Raw genomic sequence first — 24,425 nt, 5'->3', positions numbered from 1 at the left:
AATATAGCTGCTTGGCTTGTTAGTTGCACATTATTATAGTACAAAAGTTCAATAACCAACTTATATAAACAGGCTGGCGTATCCGTCTCCTGTGTGCGTCCAGCAAGCTACAGCATTAAAAAAAGGAAGGAGTCTGCTTAGACAGTAGGCTACAGCTGTGTTCATTGACTCACCTGGCATTGCTGTCCTAAGCTGTCCCCACATCTCTTGCTCTCCTGCAGCTGAATGCCAACTCAGCACTGCTCCACAGAATAATAACAGAGTATGAAATAGGTAGAGAACGGTTTTGATCATCCCTTGACACCAAAATTAGCTTGAAATTTTAATTCAGACATACATCTTTAAACCCTAACAATAAATAAAAGCCAATGACAGATGCATATACATAATCAATCAGAATCACTTTTATTAGCGAGTGTACACATACAAGAACTCTGGTTTCATTATAAACATTATATATAAAGACTTGTAGACAGAATAAGACAATAGTATAATGGTGCTGAGTGCAAAGGGTGCTGAAATAAATAGTTGTTTTATGTACATGAGGTAGGTGCATATGATATATATATACAAATATACATATATACATACTTTCTATACTTTCTTTAAGAAATATAAGATTTTAATAATTCAAACACATCACTCTACAAACACAATATATTGTGTTGGCAGAGCCCAAACAAATGATTAAATAGACAAACAAATAACAAATAACCTGTTGTCACTTATTACTGTTAACTAATAGAACTGTATAAAAACAATATCACACAAGGGGGAGTGCTGTTATACTGAATATCAGCACGGCTGTGATTTGGTTTCACTGAATCAGGGATGTCCAAAGTACGGCCCAATCATGGCCTTTTTTTATAGAATATATTATTTATGTCCTGCTAGCATTGTCAGATAATGTATGGCTGGAAGATTTGGCTTTTTTTGGTTGACATAATAAAACATTTGAACCTTTATAGACATAACAGGTGGTGTGAATATATCTGTAGATGAGAGACAAAACATTACTTTCTGAATGATTTTGTTAAAGACTTTGCATTAGTCATAATAAGTCATGTTTAAAATGAACACAAGGTTAAGATCAACTTCACATTAAAGTCATTATTGAATATGGCGAGAATTAATTACTCGCCATATTTAATAATGACTTATTCTCGTAATTAATTCAATTTTTTATTTATTTAAATGTGGCCCTAATACTCCGTCGTAATATATAGCAATATTTACTAATAATAAATAATAATAATAATAAATAATTATAATAATATTTATGTCCTGCTAGGATTGTCAGATATGTATGGCTGTAAGATTTGGCTTTTTTTTGGTTGACATAATGAAACATTTGAGGTTAAGATCAACTTCACATTAAAGTCATTATTGAATATGGCGAGAATTAATTACTCGCCATATTTAATAATGACTTTAATCTCGTAATTAATTCCATTAAAAAAATGTGGCCCTAATACTCGTATATATGAGCACTAATAATAATAATAATAATTAATAATAATAATAATAATAATAATAATAATAAACATTGAATTATTTTAAACCGTTATTTTGAAATGAGCGTTGTAACGGCTCGGTGATGACCCGGATCTGCAGCTTTAGTTTCCGCTCGTCAGCTCCGTGTGTGACCCCCGGCAGGAGCAGGAGCAGGAGCAGGAGCAGGTCTCTGCCTCTGTCTGGACAATCTTTGCTCTCCTTTCTAAAGCGTGAGTCCTCCTCGTGTTTCTCCTCCGTGTGTGTTCGTGTTTTTCTCTCGCTCCGTGTCCTCCGCGGCTCTTCCCACGGCCGCGTCTCCTCACGGAGGTCAGCTAACTTTAGCGTGCGGAGCTAACGCGGCTAGTCCGGGGAGAGATGTGTGACTTTCCGCGGAGCCAGCCATTTTCTGACCGGGTTCACTGACCGTTCCCCCGCATGCGGGTGAAGCAGCTGTCCCGCAGCGGGCGGATGGAGCTCAGGGAGTCCGTGTTCAGACGGTTCAAAGCGGGTGCTAACGTTAGCTGAGCGGTGTAGCCTGTGTGAGCTGACGCCGCAGCTGGGAGGAGGTGGAGGAGGAAGGTGGAGGAGGAGGTGGTGCTCTAAAATGTGGATTTAACCCTCAGAGCTGAGCCACATGGAAGAGAGTCTATGTAGCAATGTTTGTGTGTAAATTCAGCTTTCTGTGTCCTTAAATATCATGATTATTGTCCTGCACAGTCTCATAAATCTTTCTCCACCCATAGACCTTCACCCATTCCTCCACCTCCTTCCACTTACATCCAATAGTCTGAAACAGTTACCTCCTGTGTCCTTTCCTAAACACTTCAGTGACCTCATGACTTCCACCAGAAGATGTAATTATGTGACGTAATCTGTGGTTAAAAACTACAAAGTTCAAGAAGACGGACTACAAAACCCACACGTCCGAGATACTGTCTTGTTGTTTCATGCAGGATAAATAAAACGTGGACAAAAATATGACTTCATCATCAACAACAAATAGTGTCTGTTATGGCAAAAGATGGATGATTAATAATCAGCGGTGACTTCATGATGATCTGCAGATGTGATATTCATGTTTATATATCAGGATAACTTATAGTCTATCTATTTATTATCATACAAAAAGTCTGTCAATACTTCAACAGCAAAAAGATAAAATATGTAACCTCTCCCTTCGTCTCCTCCCTCTCCCCCCCAGGCTTCAGGGTGTCCCCCCTCTCCATGTGCGATCCCTGATGGGCGGCTGGTCTCGCGGTGCCGTGCTGGAGCTGTACCGGTCGCTGCTCCGCGCAGGGCGTCACCTTCAGTACACCGACCGTAACTACTACCGCCGCGCCGTGGCTCGCGAGTTTCGCCGCTGCCAAACTCTGAGCATACCCGAAGACAAGGAGGACGCGCTGAAGAGGGGACAGTTCTTCCTCAGCAGCCGCCTGGGTGGGCTTATGTAGGGGGGTTCAGGTCGGTTAAAGGTCACCTGGAGCCGTATCTCCCAGGTAAATACTTTTTTTTTATGTGAGCTGATCCGGGGTAAAGATGACGTGTGTTGGGTGTGGTTGCTCGTTGATTGCTGCTGAGTCAAAGGCCTTTAACATTGTCATACTTGAGAATCTGGTTACGCAACAATGTTGCTCTTCGTCATCCCTTTTCAGAGGCAGGATGGCGGGGGTTAACGGAGACCGCAAAGGAAAGAAAGATGACAATGGCATCGGCACAGCCATCGACTTCATGCTTTCCAACGCCAAGCTGGTGTTGGGCGTGGGAGGAGCGGCCATGCTCGGCATCGCAACACTCGCTGTGAAAAGAGTAAGTGATCTTTATCTCCCGTGTGTGTGAATCTGAAGCTGCGTTCAGGTTGAAGGGTTGTGCAGCGGTGTGTCGATTTGTGCTGAACATCCAAACTAACAAACAGTGCGCACTTCTTCTTCTTCTTCTTTGTCATGCAGATGTATGACCGTGCCATAAGCGCTCCCACCAGCCCCACCAAGATGGAGCAGACGGGAAAGAGAAGCTGGGAGGAGCCCGCCTGGATGGGCTCATCGCCGCGGGTACTGAACCACGACATGAAGTCCACAGTTAGCAGGTCGCTGCAGTCTCTGCCTACTTCCTCACATGCTTTCGAGCCAGGTGAGAAGTTCCCTTCTTTTATTTAAATTATCATTGTTTCAAATGTTTTTCATCTTTTGTGGTTCAGACGTTAAGCCAGCTGTCATTGTATCTGTTGACAGACGGCCTCCTCGGAGGAATCTTGTTCTTCCTTTACAGTGGGTGTTGGCTCTCTGTAGCGCTGTAGTTAGTCATGCAGTTTAAGCTTCAATGTTTCTATAGAAGCCAGTAGATTGTAGTTTTTCCGCCTCGTCCATCTTTCCCAACTCCCTCCAATGATCATTACCTGAAATGTTGGAAACAGAAAGATCGCAGATGAATATTTTATCTTCTGCTTCTCGTCTCCTCAGACTGTCTGCGCAGAGCCGTGGGTCGATCTGCCGTGGGAGGCAGCGGCGCCACTCAGTCGGACCTGGTTCGCGCTCGGATGCGTCTTTCCCTGCAGGAGCATCTGTGGGAGTTCTACCAATGCAACGTGAACATCCCCGCCGAGGAGCAGGCTGTTGCCAGGAGGGCGGCGCTGGACATCTGCGCCGAGCTCCGAGTCTTCCTTCATGCCAAACTGCCCGACATGCCGCTCAGAGAGATGTACCTGAGCGGCAGTCTGTACGATGACCTGCAGGTAAGAGCTCAGAGAAAGGAGTCTTGATTTGGCTTTAAGCAAGATCACATGATACAACTGTAACTCCTTCCTCTGTCTTCTAGGTGGTGACAGCGGACCACGCCCAGCTCATGGTGCCTCTTATCCTCGAGAAGAACCTGTGGTCGTCCATCCCCGGCGAGGACACCATCATGAACGTCCCGGGTTTCTGGCTTGTCCGCCGCGAGAATTTGGAGTATTTTCCCAGGAACAGCAGCTACTGGGACCGCTGCATGGTCGGAGGTTACCTCTCGCCTAAATCAGTCCTCGAGGTCTTTGACAAGCTCGTGGCCGGCTCCATCAACTGGCCGGCTATAGGGAGCGTCCTCGACTACATCATCCGTCCTGTGGTTCCCTCGGAAACGCTGACCCTGGAGGTGCAGTACGAGACGGACCGGAAGCTGTACGTGGACTTCCTGCCGTTGCTCGTGATGGAGGACGGGACCTCGCTGATCGCCAAACCTCACTGCCTCGCCGCAGAGCGCCACGAAAACCTGTGGCGGCAGAGCTTCCGCGTGGCCGAGACGGCGCGACTCAGGGCGCTGGACCAGGAGGACGGAGGCTGCCGGTGCGCCTGTCTGAAGCTGGCGAAGGCCGTGTGCAAGCTGAACCCGGCGCTTCACCGGCTCAACGCCAGCCAGCTCACTAACGCCATCTTGTTGCTATGCGAAAAAGAAGGCGACTGGACACAGGAGGCGCTGGCCGACCGCTTCCTTCAGCTGCTACGAGCGCTGGTGGGACACCTAGAGGCCGGGAGGCTGCCGTGCGCCCTCAGCCCTAAAGTGAACTTATTCTGCGAGCTGACTCCACACGAAGTGGACGAGCTGGGGTACACGCTCTACTGCGCCCTCTCGGATCCAGAAGGGCTGCTGAGAACTGCTCATCCCTGACGACACAGCAGTTTTGTTGGGACGACCTCGAGCCGTGACGGAGGCACCCAGGTGGGGGTGGAGGGAGAAAAACAAAACACAAAAATAACTGCATGGAAGCATCCTCTCTCTTCAGAACAACGCGACACACACATGACGCCATCTGTCTGAGAAGTGTGATCATGCAAATAATATTTTAAGCGACGGCTCTGGAGTGTGTGTGCGCACGCGCGTGTGTGTGTGTGTGGCTCTCACTTAAGCCATTGTATTAATGAAGTTAAAGGGCCAAACATCATCAGGACGGAGGTGAAGCACATGAAATGTGAGACGCAGCCTGAACCTCTGCGTTATATTCAAGCTCTTTTTAAACCGGTTGGATGCAGGTTCAATGTCGTGCCACTGTGTCAGGAGGATTAGGATGTGATGTTGATTGTGTGTATGCCAACCCAAAAAGCTAATAAATCGTTGATCAGCCCGACGGACTCGACGTTCTTGAGTTTAAAGAGACGAACTTCTTTTGTTTTGTCCTCACGTGTATGTGATCTGAACTTCATTAATACAGTGGCTGCGTTTAGAAAGATGTACGTATGTTTCCTGGGATCTGTGAAAACGTTGCATGTGTTACCGAACTAATCTAGAAATCAAACCACTCGAGTCGTGTGTTCGTGTCCGTTTCTAGCCTGATTATAAAGTAATGCCATTTCTGGAAACAATACAACACCGAGGTTTTATCATCTCACTCATTAACGGCGTGACTGGAAACTGTTTCCATGTGACTGTCTGACTGAGACAGAGCTGCTCTTTGTGTCCTGAAATGAAGGCTGTTTTTCTTCCTCAGTCTCACTTCTGTTTCTTTGGTGCACAGGTCAAATATGCTTTAACTCATTTTCATGTTTTTACACTTCATCACGGGTGGTTTCTTCATTTCTTTTGGGTGCTTTTTTGTACCTTTTTATTTTTATTTTGATCAAGACAGCTGAAAAAGTGACAGGAAGGTAGGGAGGAAGACCTAAGCTTTGTGTGTCCTGGTTTCTGCTTTAATTTAAACTCCACCTCAGATCGTCTTTCCTTTTAGATCACCACCTTCCATACTAAGTTGCATACACTTGATCTGAGTCTGGATCCTTGTAGTAAGGGGAGTTAAAGTCTTCCAGCTACTGTCCGTGCTGCTGTAAACATGATACTAACCTGCAGGAGTGCTTTGTCATTTGGTGATTTTTAGTCTCAGTATTGACTTCAGTTGTTGCCTCTTTAGTTCTGTATCCGTGTCTATTTTGATTTAGACGTACAGATCAGATCTTGTAGCCAAACGTGTATTAGCGCGGCATATGTACATGTAGTCATCACTACTAGCAGGCCGCTTACGCCTACATGTATATTAATAGATTACAGGTGCTAATCTCTCTTAGATCGTGATCTGATGGAGAAGGATCAGCGTCGAGTGTCTGATCTTGGATCAGCCAGACTGTCGCTCCAAATGACGAAAGCGTGGTTGCTTCTTGCTCTCGTTTTTTTAGCCTTAGAAAGGGGAACAAACGGCAGTGACGTGGAGCAGGCGTCCCCTCCAACCCACTGTTTGTACAGTGTACAATATGTTTATAGTTCTGTTGTGCATTTAGTTAATAATCATCCGGATAATAACGGAGAAACAAGTGAATATTTTTGTATTTATTGTACATTTGTAATCAAAAAAACAAACAAGAGTCGAGTATTTATTTGATTCAGTTCCACGTTGTGAAGCCACTGATCGTGCTTTGTTCTGGATGTGCTCGTATGAAATCATTGAGTCTTCCTTTGCAGACCTAATTTATGCTACTGTGCTGAAGGAATAGTGTCACTGTGCCACATTTGTATGTTACTGTAAAAATAAAACTAAGAAACCCAAAGTAGAAACTACCTCTACGTGGTGGAGATCATACTGCTGTGTTGCATGCTGTGTATTTTTCCCAGCTTCTTTTCTTTCAGTTCAGCTCTGGAGCTGAACAGTGCAGCACTTTGTATACTTAAACATTAAATGTTATAAATGACATCCTGCAGGTTCATCTTTGTGTTTTTTGTCAACAAAAGGAAGCAGGTTACAATCTAAACTCATTAAAAAAAAAAATCAACTTAAGTTTTATTCAGTAACATTTGGTCATAAAATTCACAAAGGAGTGTTAAAAGAAAAATCCTGAGATATCTTCAGTGTACAAAAAGCTTCTTAAACGTTTGGAAATGTGCTGAGGAGCGAAACAAAATGATATCCAAAAATCTGCAGTGCATCACAGTTCTGATTTAATCCTGCCAGCTTCACAAACAAAGAGTGAAGCAGTCGCTTTGGTCAGTGGCAGGAATCATCCGCGCTCCTCACTGGATGTGTACAAAGTCGCATGTCGCTCGTTGGAAACCAGCTTCTCGTGTAAACTTCACTATTCTAAGCAGGCGTGAGATATTTCAGTGGTAAGCCAGCCCCCTCGCAGCGATACACAACAATCATGAAATGCTTTGGTTTGGTGCAAATCAAATAAGGCTACATGATTACTTTTAGCTCTGCGTGATCTTCACAGTCATGTTTCATTCAAGCGGTGCTCAGCAGGTTATTTGGCAGGAGCGAAGCCCACGCGATCAGCTGTCCTGTCGAAAACAGTGTAGTACTTCCCGATGAATACGTCTCCCAGGATCCACAGCGGCCCTGCAGGAGGAGGGATATCCATGGCCATGAAGCCTGACAGACAGATGGACACACCCATCTGAGTCTCCTGCAACAGAGAGAGAGAACAGATTCAGTCACACTTACAGATGAACACAAGTTATTGGGCACTGTTAATTGTTCCTCATGTAGCTGTAATGAGATCCAAGACGACACAGAGCTGGAAGAGATCTTACAAACCATGTTTACCGTCTTATCATGGGAATGTAAGATCTCTCCCCAATAAGATGGAGGAGATAACCAGGCTACAGGGGGAGTCTGTCTGCATCCACTTTTTTTATTGGTTTAAATCACCACCAGGGACTAAATTAAAGTGAGTCTGTACCTTCATGACATAATCCTCTCCGGTCAGGTTGAACATCTTTCCCCCGATGTTGAAGGAGATGACGGGCAGAGACGGGATCTTCTTACAGTCGATGAAGTACTACAAAGGAGACAGAGGACAAGAGAATGTTGTGCAATGATTCATCAACCTACAGCAGAGATAAAGACGCTGTCATCCATCGTGTCTTCTTAACATGCGCGTTAGCTTTGTTCTACCTCTCCCATCAGCAGTGGCAGAGCTCCGATGGCTTTCTGCAGGGCTCGGATTTCCGCAGCAGGTCCGACCATCAGGGACGTTCCCGTGTCAACGATAGCCTGGCAACTGGTTTTACAAAGACTCAACTGGTTGCCAACTTGAACTCTGTGGAGGCAAATTAGAGAGCAGACAAGATGCATCAGTTTATTTCCAAGAAAACAACTTGAATCTTTATGATTTCACAGTCCAAAGACCAGATTTGAAATTACCAAAGTCATTTCAGTTAAAAATTTACTTTTCATGCTCCATGTTTATGAGATCTTAAATGACCAGATTAAGGAACAGGCAATCTAAAAAGTGAGAACTGTGTTTGTGGCAAACAGAACAGAATGTGTCTCAACCTGGATTACACCAGTTCCTTAGAATAATGAAGCCACAAACTTCCTTCTTACCCGTCCACCTTGATCTGCCAGTAGGCCTTTCGTGTGACGTTAACATAGTGCAGATCTCCGGTGTAGTACTGCGGGTCTGTCCCACCCAGGATCAGCTCTCCTCCCACTGTTGCTTTCGGGTCCCTACGACAGAAGCAGAACTCGCCGGGTTACAAAAGCAGAAACCACCGGCAGTTGCTAAATTAACAACTGCCGGTGGTTTAGGCGTAAAAACAAAGCGGTTCTAGACGTGGCCGATTAAATTATTCATGATTGTTGTTCCACAGAAACCAACCTGCTTATGTAGAAGGAGAAAATGTTCTGAGGCAGGAGTTTGGCAGCCATGGCCGTGTCAAACACCGGCACCACGTTAGCTACTGATATGGACGGATAGGCCATGCCTAAGACCCCGTCGAACCGCGCCACTGCAAACGTGATGCCAGGCTGCTTCACAGCTTCTCCGAACTGCTGGGCGGGAACAGGCATCCCTGCAATCTGCAAACACAACAGGAAGTGGATACATAGAACACATAAGGCTGTTTATGAAATGATAGGAAGGGCATGATCACCAGAGCGGAGGAATGCAGTCAAACAAAAGGTTTTTATGTGAGCGAGCTGAAACTCACAGAGACAGTGTCCCCGCTGATGAAGCCGGACAAGCTGCCTCGGCCGTACCGGATGGAGAACTGCGTCCCGTTCTGGACGTACGTGCTCGACTTCTTCGAGTTGTAGCGATGATGGAGCCCTAAGGAGAGGAAGGCAACATGCATGCAGTAAAAAAAAAAAGTGTGACATTTTGGTCACAAATGAGCTTCTTCCAGGAAGTAACCACAGAGAGGATGTTCAGTCAAACTCACAGCAGGCGAGATCGAAGAAAGAGCAGTGAATGGAGGGGACCCAGAGGTTGGAGGAGCCGGTGTCAAACAGCACGGTGAAGTCCTGCGGAGGTGTGCCGATGCTGATCGACCCGTAGTACTGAGCCTGAGGAGACACAAAGACAATAATATAAATAAAACGCTGAGAAGATTAAACGTTAAAGTCTGACGTACACGAGCAAACACAGAATAAACTCTTTTTATTCCATATGTTCAAAGTGTTGTGTACCTTCAAGATAAAACTACAAACAAGGTGAACGCACCTGTACCTTGCACTTTAACATTCTCTGATCTTGTTGCCTCAACTACAACCTAATGGCTATTCAACTCCTGATACAGGCTGAGGTGTCTCACGACTCGACTACTGTAGCACTCTCCAAGCCTGCACACTGACATGTTCTTGTCACATTGTACCTTGATTGTTTCCCTTTGGATAGAAGCTGCAGCTAAATGACTAAATGTAACAGTAACTGTATTTATCTTTAAAAGACTCCGGGCAGACACACACCCATTGTGAAAAGTATTCAAAAACAGGAAACCAAAGATATTTAAAGTAAAAAAAAAGCCATGATAGTGTGCACAAGTCTAATATTTACTTAATCATTCCTTCATTTTTCCTCCTTAATACTGCTCAAATATTGAACTAGATCTAGAAATATGTCTCCCTCCTGCTCCAGACTGACTCAGAAACTCTTTCAGCCTGAACAACAGCTCTCAGTTACAGAGGAAACAAAAGACGACACACAAACCGACAGTTTCACGCTGCAATGTTTGACATTTTTGCACAAGTCGTGACTCAATTTGCACCACACCTCTGCACGGACAACAGCGTGACTTTCATCCGTTACATACAGCCTAATTAACTGTTTATAGTTTTTAATCTCCACCTTTAAGTTGTCTTATTTCTTTGTTGTATCTTTGTGCAGGTTTAACTTAATTAATCAAATGTATCTTTAAAAATGAAATGTAGAATTTAATTAATGCATGTTTACATGCTTCTAATGGATTCAATAAAGTATTTATCTATCTAAAAGGACAACAAACCAACCATGTGATGATAGTGTGAGGTCCTAATAAGTCTAATATTTACTTCAACATCCACTCCTTTTGCTTAAATCTTTTACTTTTTGCAGCACTGTGCTGTCTGCAGCTACAAACTTTTGGATTAACCTGCAGCAACATGTGGCACTCTCTCACTATCAAGCTGATATAATAAGGCTAGATAATAATAATAATAATAATAAATAATTTCATAGGTGCCTTTCTGTCACCCAAGGACACCTTACAATAAATAAAAGCAGACAGCAAATAACAGAAACAAACAAAAAGAACCATAAAAGTATCAAATTACAAGGACACAACATTAAAAACAGGTTAAAACGGGACAATGCAACTGAATCAGTTGGAAAAGTCTGTTTTTAAACAGGTGGGTTTTAAGTGCAGACTTGAGTTGTGAGATAATGAGTGAGGCGCTAATTAGAAACACACATACATCCATGAAGTTGGTCAGCCTCTCCACGGGCAGCTTCGGGGATGGAGAGCTGTCCGGGGCCCCCGTGCTGCTGGCCAGAGCCCGGAGCTCCTCCACAGACATCCCGTTGTCGCTCATGAGGCGGCGCAGGGTTCTGGTTTTATGAAGGGGGACTCTGAAAATTAAGTTTTAATCAAATTAAAATCAATTTAGGGTGAGCATGAGCGCCAAAACAAAGCGGCTCCTTCCTGGTTCGCAGGTTTAGTTTTACACATGTAAATGATGAATTATGAGTGTAAACAACATGACAGCAGGCTACGTTAATTAGCAGCGAGGCTAATTAGAGGAAGTTAGCGCACCTGCTCAAAACAGGTTTAAACGTAACGTTAGCTCGTTTTTTACCTGATGATAGCGGCGGTTTGTGTCACCAGCAGTGCCCCGATGATATAAAGCATGTTCAGCCGACCCATTGTCCGTCCTGGTGGAGATAAAACCAACTTTTCTTGTTGTTTTGTTCAGTTTCCGACTTTAACGAGCGAGCAAACACGGACCTCTGTGTCAACTGACGACGCACGAGTCAGGGAAGTGAACGCGCTTCGGCAATCTCCGGATTCACTCGGGTCTCCTCCGTTATGTCGCTCTGTGATTGGAGGAGAGCTGTCAGTGGCGTGATCTGATTGGTCAATCCAACACTCGCTCTATTTAGGTGTGTTCATGGTCACGAGTTGCAGAGATGTGAAGTCAATACTGATACAGCACGTACTGGAACATACAAATCCACCTGATTAAACTTCATATATATATATATATATAAAAACCTAACTATACAGACTAAAGCTAAGAAGAAAGATAACATAGATAGATAGATAGATAGATAGATAGATAGATAGATAGATAGATAGATAGATAGATAGATAGATAGTTTAATTAAACCAGTAACTAATGTTATGGAATTTTCTATCCTTAGGTTACACAAGGTCACGTGTGGGCCTTGAGGTCCTCAGCAGTATTAATTGTTTGTCTTTGACTGGGTGCCCCCATATCTAATTGCTGCCTTCCTAGACATAATAGATATCTTGCTGTTGACGTTACAATCTGCATAAACAGACATCTGTGTCTCCAGACTAGAATATGCTGACAATAACATCTGCATGAATAAAGACATTCTCTATGACTAATTCTGGGGCGTGCAGTATTTGGGGTGTTATCTTTGGGTTTAAAGTTCGGCAGAATGTGAGACCGACTCAGGCAACAATTAACAGCAGTCAATCTTACCATACTTAACAGTTAACTAGTGCTCTATTGTAAAAAAAAAAAAAAGAAACATGAATCATAATAATAAACATATTTGCAGTTTGAATTAAACTAAAGCTCCCTGCACCAAATTCCCTTTAAGAAAAGTGTTATTTTAACGATTTCTTGTGCTTTTGGTAAAAACACATCACTCTAGCAGCACAAGATGAAGGATGTCATATGTCGACAGGCCTCCTGTTAATTCGTGATAAATATAATCCATAAAGATAAACTAGATCTCTGTGCAAACTTTACATATTTTTTATTTTGTTGCCTCAACAAACTGATTATCTCGTTATTGTGGCACCTGCCACCCTCAGTAATCAAACTAACTTTAAAAAATATGTAGTTTTCATGAATGGGGAAATTAGCTATAGAGACCAAAACAGTTTTTTGTACCAGGCTGTAAACATGTTTATTTCTGCTGTGAAGTTGGACATTTGAACATGGGGACTTATGGAGACTGACTCACTTCTGGAGCCAGCCTCAACTGGACGTTTGAGGAACTGCAGTTATTTTTATTCCAAGCTGGCTTCACTTTCCAGCAACCTCAATTTCCTCAATAACACTGCCCAATGTCCTTATTTCCTGTCTCCCATCCACTATTAAAATAAAAAATGTAAAACTGCAAAAAGAACAGTTTATTCAGAGACACAGATGACATTATAGCATTGTTTGCATCGTTGCACTATCCATGACAAGGAAAGGTTTTGGGAAATACATTCACTTCCTTGCTGTTAATTACATGAGAAGAATGATACCCGTCTGTGATTGTGACTGTGATTGAAACAACCCTAAGTAGGGTATCAATCTTCTCATCTAACTCTCAGCAAGAAAACAGATGAGCACATTTTTTTAAATATTGAACTCCTCATGTCATGGACTGGAATTACCTTCTAAAGTACTCAATAATAACAACCCAAAATTATGAATGATAATGAGTTTTAAATCTGAACCACAGTAAATTACAAATTCAGAATGAGACATTCCACAAGCTGCTCTTCCTGGAATGGCAAAGCATGAACGCAGTTGCTGGAAAGACACTCACTTAGCCTGTTGAACGAGTTTTAGGTGAATTCCCCAACACAGAAAACTCGAACATTTCAACATAAAGGCCGGTTTGCACACAAGAAAATCACACACATACACATCATCATCAATCAAACCTCAGTTTATTGACAATAATTATTATTATTGACAATAATTACTCGTCTACACAAAGTAAACTAGAGAACTTTAGGCTGTTTGTTGGAGGTCAGTTTGGAGTTAGTTAGTTAATTAGTTTGTCTCTAGAGAATGAGTGTAAGTCAAGTCATTGTCTTATCTGATGAATCTTGGTGTCTGATTGACATATTTCTTGCGCTTGTTGTTTCTGTATATGTTGAGCAGAACGGAGAAAATCTACCCACATTGTTGTCTTGGTTGTGACATCACACCTTTGTGACTACTTAAGTTGGATGACGCCGACACAAGCCATCTATGGCATGTGTGGCCGGACGAGCTGCACAGCCGTTTCTCATGCTGGATACAAAATTAAAGGATCAAACTCAAAAGTGATAATAACGGCTTGTACACTGGACCATAATGGTAAGAACAAGCTCTTTATTCTGTTTGCTATCAGTTTGTTTTATATATGTTACAACACAGAGTTAAGCTTTAAAGATACATGACAAAGAAGAGTGTATCTGCTCTTGTCTGGTTGCATTGTGTTAGTCTCACCCTGCTAAAGAAACATGCCACCACATGTAATGTGCAGGTAACACAAATTTAATGAATAAATGATTTCTAACAGATTTGATGTAATATATATGAAGCTCTAAATTATTAACTCACATTTTTACATTTATTTTTTTTTAATGTCTCTATCTGTCAACCCTATGATGATCTGGTAACTGCTCCAGGGTGTACCAGTTCCAGCTGGGATGGATGGAATTTTGCAAATAAAGTCTGATTGATTTAATCGATTAGTTCTTGGTAAACTGAACTATGAGACGCCTGTTTCATGCAACAAAACAGGGGTATAAGCATGTGAATACAGCATGCCTTAATCCTACTGATTAAACAACTACTGTACTGTTTTTTTAGGCGACTACACAAACTTCAGGATGTAGGACAGCTCTGTGTGACAGCACATTAGAGAGAGAGAGTCTGTAATAACTGTACAAAAGTGTACAATAAGAAAGGAGTATGATACTCAAAGTGTCAACAGGAGGAAAGAGAAATTATTTAAGAGCTACGGTACTAGGAAATCTCTAGTATACATGCACGTGCCAACTTCCTTAAAGACCATGATTTACAGGTTAAAAACCCGGTTAAACACTGCACTGTTATGACACTACGGTGCTACTCAGCATCTCATGTTTCTGTTTTAAACTGCTCTGGACATTTTGACTTGCCTGCACAGCACCAGGACTATGAAACTAAAACATCTGTTCACTGTTAAAATACTCTGTGACAAGTAAACGCCCTGCATTGAAAAGTAAAAGTACGTAAGTATAAGACTTGGATTACTAACTGGGCCTTGAAATCTCTGTGCTGAAGGTGTGCCGGCTGATTTGTGGTCATTTCATTTCATTTAAAATGTGACTGAAAATATGCACCATTGAAGCACAAGAGTCAGGATTGTCACTCCGGTTATACAAGCTTCATTACAAAAGAACAATAATCATATATGTGTTTTAAAAAAACAAATGTATAAAAGGCAAAGCTGTGTTTATTTGTTCAGTAGTCTTAAGACCTGCTGGTGCGTGATGTGTGACTCCTGTATCCGAGCGAGAACAGGCTGATGTGTCCCTCAGGGACAGGAACTCCCTGGCAGGTGGAGGTATTAGGTTAGGGTTAGGGGCAGTACAGGGAGGTACTGCTGGGACCCCAGGTCAAAGGCCATGCAGACGCTGTTGGACCATACAATGGTTTTGTGGCTTGTCCATGTCTGTAAAAAGAATAATGAAAGCCAGTAAGTCATCAACTTGTTTTGGAATGGGGATGATGGTGGTGGATTTAAAGCGGATGGAGACAATGTGGAGGTTAAATATCTCTCTGTGAATACTCCTGCCAGTTGGTGGGTGCAGGGCCTTCGGGACATGAGCCTGGGGTCCATCCTGGCAAATGTTTGTGATTAGTTGTTTCGCAGCAGATTGGTTCTGGTTACCTTCCGATCTTGATGCACTGTATGTTGCATGTTATTCCTGTGGTCAGGCATGGGAATACCACACATAATGTAACCGGTGACTAAAAGGAGCTGAACAGGAGGAACCCTTACCGGTGAATATTTGTGGTTAAAATGCGGATGTGTCTGGAGATAAGAGGATGACGGGGACTGAAACCTTCCTCATAGAAATCAGATAAAAGAAACTATTATGTCGTTATGTAAGGATATATAAAAGGAAACACAACACGGTGCATGTGTTTGTTTGGCAGCCTTTGCTCTAATGACGAGAATGAATTTATTTCACTTTTAAGCCTCTCAAGCCTCTGAAGAAAAGCCTGAAGAAGTCCAACTCATATGACGTCCAACTGTATGAAGACCCAGACACGTTACTGGTAAACATGCACTTCTGTTACTACTACTACTGTTAAAATCTAAATTCATGAACTACTGACAGGCCTTCGGCACGTCTGTATCTTATCAAAGCCATCTTTATAGGAAGGTGGTGTAAAAATAGAACTTTTTATCTGTTGTGATACTGTTTTTTTTTTTCTCAGGGTGCTGTCACCGATGAAACCCAGCAAGAAGTTAAAGCCAAACCTGTGCCTCGACCCTGGTCTAAAATAAAACTAAAGGCCAAGTGCGACACCAGCAACAACACCACTGTTGACTCTGTGGACAGAACCAGCGATACAACCAATGCAGATGTGAGTTGAACACTTTTTGATATTCATTAGCTCATGACAGTGTGTTAAATTAGCATGTTTAATGTTCCTCTGTCGTCAGAGCTCACAACAACCTGCAGACCACAAGAAGCCTCAGCCTGTTCCTCCTCTTCCCAGACCACCAATGAGCAAATATGTGAACTTGAGTAAACCCCCAGCAGAAGGCCATCAATGCGTGAATTCAAATCCCAATACAGCTTTGAATGTGTGTGATATTTTAAACTAAATCATAAAAATGACTACATGGAGTTTTTTTTTTTTTAATTATGACTAAACTCTTCTTCCTTCTTCCTTGTGCTAGCCTCCAGCAACGAGTACTGAAACAATAAAATGTCCTCCACCTCCACCGCGGCCTGCATTCCCTCCTCCTCCTCCCTCCAACTGTATCTATAAACCACTGTCTACAGTGAGGCCAGAACCTGAGGTACTTGACTTCTTTCAGACACATCGGAAAATCACAGACTGATGGTCATTTCAGTCAGTTGTCCCAAGAACACCCTTCCAGTGAGAGTCTGAAATGGTTCTTCATGGTGCTGCGATAGGGGAACATTTTCCAGCTCTACAAGGAACTTTTTACTTCCCAGAATTTAGTCTAACCAGTATTTCTCCCTGAGTTTATTCAAGGTACAATATATAATAATTTGAATTAAAATATTGGACTTTTAACGCATTATTGGATACATTAAAAAATAAAATCACTAAAATACATACTCAGTGAAGTTGTTTATTACTTTATATAAATGTTTATCACATTTTAATTGTTCTCTCTCACTCTCTTTTTAAAAATTAGTTGTGGATTATCACCCTTTACAATGAAAAATGACACCACAACAATCAGTTCTACACACAGCCATGAGGAGCAGCAGAAAGGGTTCTTAAGAACAAAATGTTTCCCAAGAACCAGTTTTTCTTTGCGTGACTATACTGTATAGTCATTTTCATCTCGTTCATATTTCCTTGGATAGATTTTCAATGATGGGAGTTGGCAATCCAGATCTTCGTCAGCAGCTTTCTCGGTTGAGGAAGTAGGTCTCTACTGGACTCCTGATCATTCAACGGTAAATTGCAAGCTTAAAGTCAAAGTTTTGATTCTATTCAACCGCATTACTCAACCACAATGTAAATGTCTTCAGGACTTATACTACCCAGACAGACCTGCAGTTCCAGCTTGGCAGCCCACCCTTCCACATTCAGTAAGTGAAACCTCGCCTCCACAGGTATGACAGTCACCAGACAACAACAGTTACTTGGACGGGTGCCAAAACAGCAGCAAATGTTGCAGAAATACATGCTTGTTGTGCATGTTGGTGGAAACTCATAACGTATACGAGTTTCCGTGACATTATCAGAAACATACGTCAGCATGACATGCAGATTTTCGGAAAGCTGTTTGCTCCCCCACCTGATCCAGTACTTACATTGTATAAATATAAAGTGAGCTTTACCAACTTTCTTCTTTTATTGACCAATCAAGAATGAGCAATTGATTTACTGGTGAGCATGGTTGTATATGAACATTTATAAACTGATAAATTGTTTTTGATCTATTACAGACCGGACCTCCGCTACCTCCATTCAGGCCACCTTCAACAAGAACATTACAGCCAGAGTCAGAGAACACCGTGCATCCTGATTATTTGCCAGTTCTGCCAGATACTGATGAACATGTGACGGTGAGAGTGTGTGTCTGTGTGTGTACACTCTAAAAAGTATCTTATATTTCTGTATTAGAGTATTTAGAGGCTTTAGTTTAGTTCTGATCTGTTAATCTATTGCTGTGTTCACCTGCAAATGAACTGGGATTTATCCCGATTAAAAGCTTAAACAGGTTTTTATGAGAAAAATCGTCTCTCGCAACATTTTGTTTAACGAGAAAATGTTTTCCCTCAGGACATCAAAATGATGCTGAGATGGTTGCAAAGAGAGTCAAGTAAGTTCAAATTTGGGTGTTTTTTCCCTTCTTTTATTGACTACCAGTGATTAATTCATCTTAAAATAAAAGTCTAATAGATAAATCAGTAACTATGCAAAGATGCATAACATGTCAGTGTCTTCAGTATTAAAGAGCAGTATTTAATTTATTTCTGTGCTGTCACTCCAACAGAATCTCATTTAATGGCTCCGTCATTCTATGGGCTCAGTTTAGAGGAAGAAATCAGGTAACCACATGGAAACATATGGATTCCTCATACATTTTCTGTTATCTGGTGACGTTATTTTAGTTTCATGTAACAAGATTTACATGCTACCACATGGAAACGCCAACACCAGGGGTTAGGCATAAATGTTCACCACTATGCTGATGACATACCACTTTACATTTCTGTGTCTCCTGTTGACTTTACCAATTAATGGTCTCTGTGTTATTGTGTGAAGCACTTTTTGTTACATTTTGGTTGTATGAAAAGTGCTTTGCAAATAAAGTCTGATTGGAGCATACAGTTTTATGGTTCACTGTCCTAAATATCTAATCACAATATGGTCAAAATTACTTAAGTTAATTGGCTGATTTTAAACTAAACGAGTTGGATAAAGACAGATTTAATTATGTCTTTTCTGTCTCTGTCTGTGTACAGATCATTCAATGAGAGAGCCATGAATGTGAAAAAAGCCCTCCGTCTCTACAACCTTCTCTTGATGAAACGCAAGGAAACCCTGCAGGAGATCATCACAGAGTTCAACTCCATCTGCCGCAGCCTGGACAAGGTGCAGAAGAAAACCCAAAAAATTGAATCCGCGGGAGTGGTGGCTATAGTAGTAGGTGTTGCCATGGTGCCTTTTACCTTGGGTCTCTCGCTGATTGCTATGGCTGTTGGTGTTGGTATGGTGCTTGGCGCCAATGCTAAGGCCAAAAAGAAGTCTGTGAATAAGGCGAGAGTTGAAACGCTGGCGTTCCAATATATAAACGAGGTTGGCGACCTGGAGCGATGTCTGGACTTTATCCTCTCTGGGATGGACTTTATCCTCTCTGGGATGGACGAGCTGCGAAGGCACGACCTTCCCAGGTTGCAGAGGGCCAGAGTTCAGGCTGATGCAGTGAATATGGCACACCTGTCCAAGTATGTGCTCACAAACAATGCCAGGAAGGGTTCTGCAAACACCCGGCTGGCGTCGCCTGAGAAACTGCTTAAGGCTTTTATTCATGAACTGGATCAGTACTTCACAAAAAAGGGTGGTCAGAAGCTGAAGAAGTCAAATGAGAGCAAGTTTTCTGGTAGGGTTCACCTGCTGGCTGAAAATCTGCAGGATGACCTGGATCACATGAACTCTTTGTGGGAAACGTTCGAATTGTATGTGTGACATAGAGTGAGCAAGCTATGTGTTGTAAATGTTTCAATCGGTGGAATTTGTGATTAAATGCCTATTATATTTTGAGAAATATGTCATATTCCCAGAACCTAATGTGTATGTGCGAGTATCATAGTGGGTTATATTTTATTTTACCATATTTCCAACCAAGTGCACGTTAAAACAACACCATTTGACAAAAACAAAAGATAGAGTGTAACAGTATTGTAGATGTTACCTTGATACCTTGTAGAGGAACCTTGTCCCTTTCTTATTTTCTATATTTTCTACCTCAATATTTTATTCTATTGTATTTTTATTGTATTCAAATATACTGGACTGCTGTGATGACCTAATTTTAATTAATAAAGATAAATCTATCTATTTATATGTATCTATTCTTAAGAAAGACTATTTTTAATGTACAAGAGATGGGTGTTAATGTAACTCATAGATTCAAGTGTGAAAACTAACTAAAAGTCAGAATTAATATAATTAATTTAAAATAACCTTGTATCGACGTAGTTTAGTAACAGGGACTACTTGTTTTTTGTCTGACAGCAGACTATGCACTGAATGTAGATTACAAAACACAGGCGGAGTGATACTGAGAGCACGTCGGAAGGATACATCCGGCACCTGTTTTTTTTTAGCAGCTTTAAATCAGCGGCCGCGTCACAGCGTTCGCCATTTTCCATCCCGAGGAAGAAACGACCTGAAGTGACCGCCTTGTTGAACATCGCTCTATTTTTGCCGAAATGGCAGTGTAAAAGTGCGCCGCGACCCAGCCGCAAACAAAACAGTGCATCCAACCAGTGCACTGAGTCACTTCTTATTCAGCAAACATGTCGTAAGTATTAATTTTTACCGGTTAATGTTTATTTTTATCGATGACAGCTGTCCCCGGCCTAGAGGTGGCCACGCGCTCCCAACAGCCTAACGTTAGCAGCGCGAGCACAGACTTCGATCTTAACGTTTTTCGAACGTTGGTTTAACGTAACCTGAAGGCCAACGGTTAATTTGACGTGATTCACATCGAATAAAAGTTTAATTTAGTGATTTTATTATGTATTAAAATGTAAAATGAAAAGCTAAGTTGAGACAATAGTATTAATTATTAAATTTTCTTAGACTGTTGATTATATTCGTCATCGTTGTGATTCTTATATACCTTTAAAGTGTCGTTGAGAGGACTGTCGACGTGGCAGACAGAAAATGTTCGTTTCCTCTTTTTTATGGCAAAATGGCGGCTTTGTGTAGGCGGGTGGATTACAGAAAGTGTGGCTGCTTTTATAGTGAGGGAGGGAGGAGGGAGGGGGGAGTCCGCGTTTGACCCTGTTTGGAGACAGACTGACGTCAGAGTCATAAGACCGGTATCTGGGTGGAAACACGTGACGTACACCAGGTGCATTGCAGTGATGGGGGCAGTGTTGCGCTTAATAACACTACATTACCCAGAGTTCCTTGCTGGAATCATTTTTTGCATCATTGTACAACAACAAAACAAACACATTGATGGGGGTATGTTGTTAAAATCAGTGACAAAGCATTTCCTTAGTCATATTTGACTCTAGTTTGATAAATCTTAGCACTGACTTGATAGGTTGGTATGAAAAAAAATACATTTAGGAATTTGTCATCTTGGTATCATCGGAATGGGAGCTCCCATTGATTGAAGTCTGGTTAATTAATTAAATTTTTTAAAAGTAATGTGAAGATTTTATTTGTGGCGTACACTGTAGTTTAAAAATATAATAAAATAAAAAAATATATATATATATATTTTTATTATTATTATAATCTTTTTTATTTATTTTTTTTTACAATTCTCACCACAAATGTTTTGTTTTATTCCTCAGGTCCTTCGTGGAAACCCTCACCGCTGCTGCATTTATTCCTCAGGTCCTTCGTGGAAACCCTCACCGCTGCTGCATTCGACAGCATAAAAGAGTTCGAAACTTTCCTAGCATCGTCGCGTGCTCCCTTTGTGACCAACAACAGCCACTATGACCATGATGATGACAAACTCACAGTTTGGCCTGGAAGACATGGAGGTCCATCTCTGGGGACCTTCCTCTCCCATGGCTGACCCCATGGACCTCCTACCTGTTCGCCCTGATCGGGAAGAACTACAGGACAGAGGAGGTGCCTCGTTGGAGGGCGACGCTTCACCTGTGTCGCCCCTCACCTCCTCATCACTGTCTTCTTCCTCCTCACCCCCTCCCTTCTACTCTCCTCCTCCCTCGCCGCCAGCCGTCCTCTTCCAGGGGGACAAAGTTGGGATGGAGTCTGACCTGCCCTCCCTCCCCTGGTTGGGCCACCCTGGTCAGCTGAGACAATCCGTCTCATATGGCAGCAAAGGTAATGATTCTGAAATGTTATACATGAATTAAAAACCATCTCTTTGTGCAGACACCGTGTTAATATATGCCTCGTTCGCCTCCACAGAGGATATGTTCGGTGACCTGGACTGGATGGCTGAGCGGGTGGATCTGAGTGAGTTAGACCTGGACTTTCTGATTGGCTCCTGCAGTCCTACCCACGAGTCCCCCAGCTCTCCAGAAGACCTCCTAGCCTCCCTGGATGTCCCCATGGAGCTCGACTCCCTCCCAGTGCCAACTCTCTCAACTCCCGTGCTCTTGAGTCCTCCCTCTGCTTCTCTCCCGAGCGTGCCTCCTCCTCCTCCCTCTGTCCCCACTGTCTGTTTAGAGCCCTCTGTCATTACAGTGGACGAGCCTGAACCCTACATTGATGAACAGGATGTTCCCACTGCTCCGCTGTGCGTCCCAGAGCCACAAGAAGAGCTGGAAATCAAGTCCGAGCCCGCTTCTCCAGACCCGTCCTCCCCCTTGGTTGAGTCTCCCTCCTCCCCAGTCTACACCTTGGACCTGGGCAGTGAAGTGGACGTCTCTGAGAGCGAGGTGAAGCCAGCGGTGGCTACTGTCATCCCCCAGGTCCAGAGGGTCGTACTCTCCCTCTCACCGACCCGTATTGTTCTCGTGCTGGCTCCGAAAAAGGAAGTCGCAATCACCACCGCCACCGTAACCACCACACCAGAGGTCGTGCATTCCTCCTCTCCAACAAAGTCCACCAGAAGCAGACCTTACCCTGAGCCCACATATAAATCAAGTCCACCCTCCACCAGCGGCGGCAGTGTCAGAGTGAAATCCCTCCGGGGCGGAGGTGGAGAAGAACGAGTGACTCCGAAGGCGCCAAAGGCCAAGAAACTAAAGAAGATGGAGCAGAATAAAACGGCCGCCACGCGTTACAGACAGAAGAAGAAAACCGAGCAGGAAGCGCTTCTTCAAGAGCACGCCGTGTTGGAGAGGAAGAACATGGAGCTGAACGAGAAGGCCGAATCCATGGCCAGGGAGATCGAGTACCTCAAGGAGCTGATGGAGGAGGTCCAGACGGCCAGGACCAAAAAAGGTCTTAGTGCTACCCCCTAGTGGTTGGACCTAACAATGACGGATGCGTGTACTAAAAAGTTGAAATTAAAATGGGCTCGGCTTGTTTTTATTTAATGCAAATGAGTATCAAAAGTATCAAGCATGTCTGATGTCATTATAGACGCACAGTAACACTGACGTTTGTGTGCTTTTTAAAATTTAAACACTGGTATTAAATATAATAGTACACTTATGTTTAGAGTAGGTCAAGTATTTTCCATTCAGTATACATACATGTGTGCTGTGTTCTCGTAATGTTTGTATATCACATGATCTCTGCAAGAGAGGATGTGTTTTTAATGTGTGCGTATCGTAGTATAACCAAACCGTATGTATTATGAAACTCAATAAAGAGTCTGAAACTGGATTGAAGTCGTCTGGTGTGTCTTTATAGGCATGAATAATTAATATTGGGAGGATAGTGGTTAGCTGTAGGATTCATAACGACAGTGTCATATTGTTATAGATATATAAATGGTAAATTAACAACTCATGACCACATCTATTCATACACTGATGGCATCAGCTGTCAACTGAGCTCATTATTACCCCCTGGTCCAGCATTATATATAATATCTTGCTCAAGGACACTTGAGCAGCCAGGCGTCAAACCACCGATTACCTGATTAGTGGACGACCTGCTCCACCTCCTGAGTTATAGTGTGAACAGGCACGTTAACAGAGTTTATATGGAATGTGAAGACAAAACAAAACCACGTGATTAAATGAAGTCAGATGCTGCACTCTTACTATATTTATACATTTATTTTAGTTCTTTTATTTTGAACCTCCCTCTGGTGTTTCCTCACTGAGACATTTGTGATACATTTAGTTTGTACGTGGAGTGCTATACAAATCAAGTCTGATGGATTGAGTGTAGGGCCTAGTAGTGGTTTGCACTGTTGTCTCACAGCAAGAAGGTTCCTGGTTCGAGTTTGGACTTTGCATGTTCTCCCTGTGTCTGCGTGGGTTCTCACCAGGTACTCCACAGTCCAAACACGTACGGACTCTAAACTGGCTGTAGGTGTGAATGGTTGTTTGTCTCTATGTGACTTCTCCAGGGTGTACCCCACCTCTCGCCCAAAGTCAGCTGGGATAGGCTCCAGACCCACCATGACCCTGATGAGGATAAGCAATTACAGATAACAGATGTCTGCATTATAGTCTAGATGAATTATATATCATATAAACTGTTCTGAGGCCATTTGCAGTCAGTGCGGTGTGTAAACACACAGAAAGTCTTTGTTTCTGCTCTGATAATACATCACAATGATCTCGTGGAGCCTCTTTAAAACACACAAACAAACTGGGACAAGGATAATGGAGGCCGCCTGACCGGCAGTGTGTTGCAGACACGTGCAATCAACTGACAGTCATGTGAACTTTAATATTTAGTAGTACAAGGGAAACAGGATTCAGAGAGAAAG

The 24,425-nt window shown here is 42.7% G+C and overlaps 4 protein-coding genes across 5 annotated transcripts; 3 read left to right on the top strand and 1 right to left on the bottom strand.

Annotated features, from left to right (window-relative positions):
• The first annotated feature begins 1,596 nt into the window (after positions 1-1,596).
• mief1 (mitochondrial elongation factor 1) lies at positions 1,597-6,967 on the top strand. The gene is made up of 6 exons (XM_010737337.3): positions 1,597-1,724; positions 2,696-2,990; positions 3,147-3,300; positions 3,441-3,621; positions 3,951-4,222; positions 4,306-6,967. The coding sequence occupies exons 3-6, from the start codon at positions 3,154-3,156 to the stop codon at positions 5,128-5,130; spliced, it is 1,425 nt and encodes a 474-aa protein (XP_010735639.2). The 5' UTR covers positions 1,597-1,724; positions 2,696-2,990; positions 3,147-3,153; the 3' UTR covers positions 5,131-6,967.
• napsa (napsin A aspartic peptidase) lies at positions 6,763-11,565 on the bottom strand. Its single transcript, XM_019257261.2, has 9 exons — positions 11,498-11,565; positions 11,117-11,270; positions 9,607-9,730; positions 9,376-9,494; positions 9,045-9,244; positions 8,771-8,893; positions 8,339-8,483; positions 8,124-8,222; positions 6,763-7,847 (listed from the first exon to the last, which is right to left on the bottom strand). Exons 1-9 carry the CDS (start codon positions 11,563-11,565, stop codon positions 7,686-7,688), a joined length of 1,194 nt encoding a protein of 397 aa, XP_019112806.2. The 3' UTR covers positions 6,763-7,685.
• A 2,073-nt stretch (positions 11,566-13,638) lies between these two features.
• LOC104924121 (extensin) lies at positions 13,639-19,941 on the top strand. Of its 2 annotated transcripts, XM_027285968.1 has the most exons (10): positions 13,639-13,975; positions 15,851-15,931; positions 16,094-16,243; positions 16,323-16,466; positions 16,563-16,685; positions 17,227-17,319; positions 17,395-17,454; positions 17,815-18,191; positions 18,366-18,420; positions 18,838-19,936. In XM_027285968.1, the coding sequence occupies exons 1-8, from the start codon at positions 13,973-13,975 to the stop codon at positions 17,965-17,967; spliced, it is 807 nt and encodes a 268-aa protein (XP_027141769.1). In that variant the 5' UTR covers positions 13,639-13,972; the 3' UTR covers positions 17,968-18,191; positions 18,366-18,420; positions 18,838-19,936. The 2 variants fall into 2 exon arrangements, with proteins under 2 accessions (XP_027141769.1, XP_027141768.1); XM_027285967.1 differs by lacking the exons at positions 13,639-13,975; positions 15,851-15,931; positions 16,094-16,243; ... (2 more) ...; positions 17,227-17,319; positions 17,395-17,454 and adding an exon at positions 17,461-17,695 and having other exon boundaries at positions 18,838-19,941.
• A 280-nt stretch (positions 19,942-20,221) lies between these two features.
• On the top strand, positions 20,222-23,365 carry atf4b (activating transcription factor 4b). Its single transcript, XM_019257272.2, has 3 exons — positions 20,222-20,399; positions 21,452-21,910; positions 21,998-23,365. The coding sequence occupies exons 2-3, from the start codon at positions 21,556-21,558 to the stop codon at positions 22,996-22,998; spliced, it is 1,356 nt and encodes a 451-aa protein (XP_019112817.2). The 5' UTR covers positions 20,222-20,399; positions 21,452-21,555; the 3' UTR covers positions 22,999-23,365.
• The last annotated feature ends 1,060 nt before the right edge of the window (positions 23,366-24,425 follow it).

Source organism: Larimichthys crocea, chromosome XII (genome assembly GCF_000972845.2).
Source record: "Larimichthys crocea isolate SSNF chromosome XII, L_crocea_2.0, whole genome shotgun sequence".
Taxonomy (NCBI): domain Eukaryota; kingdom Metazoa; phylum Chordata; class Actinopteri; family Sciaenidae; genus Larimichthys; species Larimichthys crocea.
The sequence above is the reverse complement of the archived record's forward strand: the minus strand, read 5'-3'. Positions and strand labels throughout refer to the sequence as shown.

Coding starts and splice junctions, on each gene's coding strand:
- LOC104924121 (XM_027285967.1), top strand. CDS start 18,161: ATGATGCTGAGATGGTTGCAAAGAGAGTCAA. Junction 18,192..18,365: donor ATGGTTGCAAAGAGAGTCAA/GTAAGTTCAAAT, acceptor TCACTCCAACAG/AATCTCATTTAATGGCTCCG. Junction 18,421..18,837: donor AGTTTAGAGGAAGAAATCAG/GTAACCACATGG, acceptor GTCTGTGTACAG/ATCATTCAATGAGAGAGCCA.
- atf4b (XM_019257272.2), top strand. CDS start 21,556: ATGACCATGATGATGACAAACTCACAGTTTGGCCTGGAAGACATGGAG. Junction 21,911..21,997: donor CGTCTCATATGGCAGCAAAG/GTAATGATTCTG, acceptor TCGCCTCCACAG/AGGATATGTTCGGTGACCTG.
- mief1 (XM_010737337.3), top strand. CDS start 3,154: ATGGCGGGGGTTAACGGAGACCGCAAAGGAAAGAAAGATGACAATGGC. Junction 3,622..3,950: donor CTCACATGCTTTCGAGCCAG/GTGAGAAGTTCC, acceptor TCGTCTCCTCAG/ACTGTCTGCGCAGAGCCGTG. Junction 4,223..4,305: donor GTCTGTACGATGACCTGCAG/GTAAGAGCTCAG, acceptor TCTGTCTTCTAG/GTGGTGACAGCGGACCACGC.
- napsa (XM_019257261.2), bottom strand. CDS start 11,565: ATGGGTCGGCTGAACATGCTTTATATCATCGGGGCACTGCTGGTGACA. Junction 9,245..9,375: donor TCAGCGGGGACACTGTCTCT/GTGAGTTTCAGC, acceptor TTGTGTTTGCAG/ATTGCAGGGATGCCTGTTCC. Junction 8,894..9,044: donor TTCTCCTTCTACATAAGCAG/GTTGGTTTCTGT, acceptor CTTCTGTCGTAG/GGACCCGAAAGCAACAGTGG.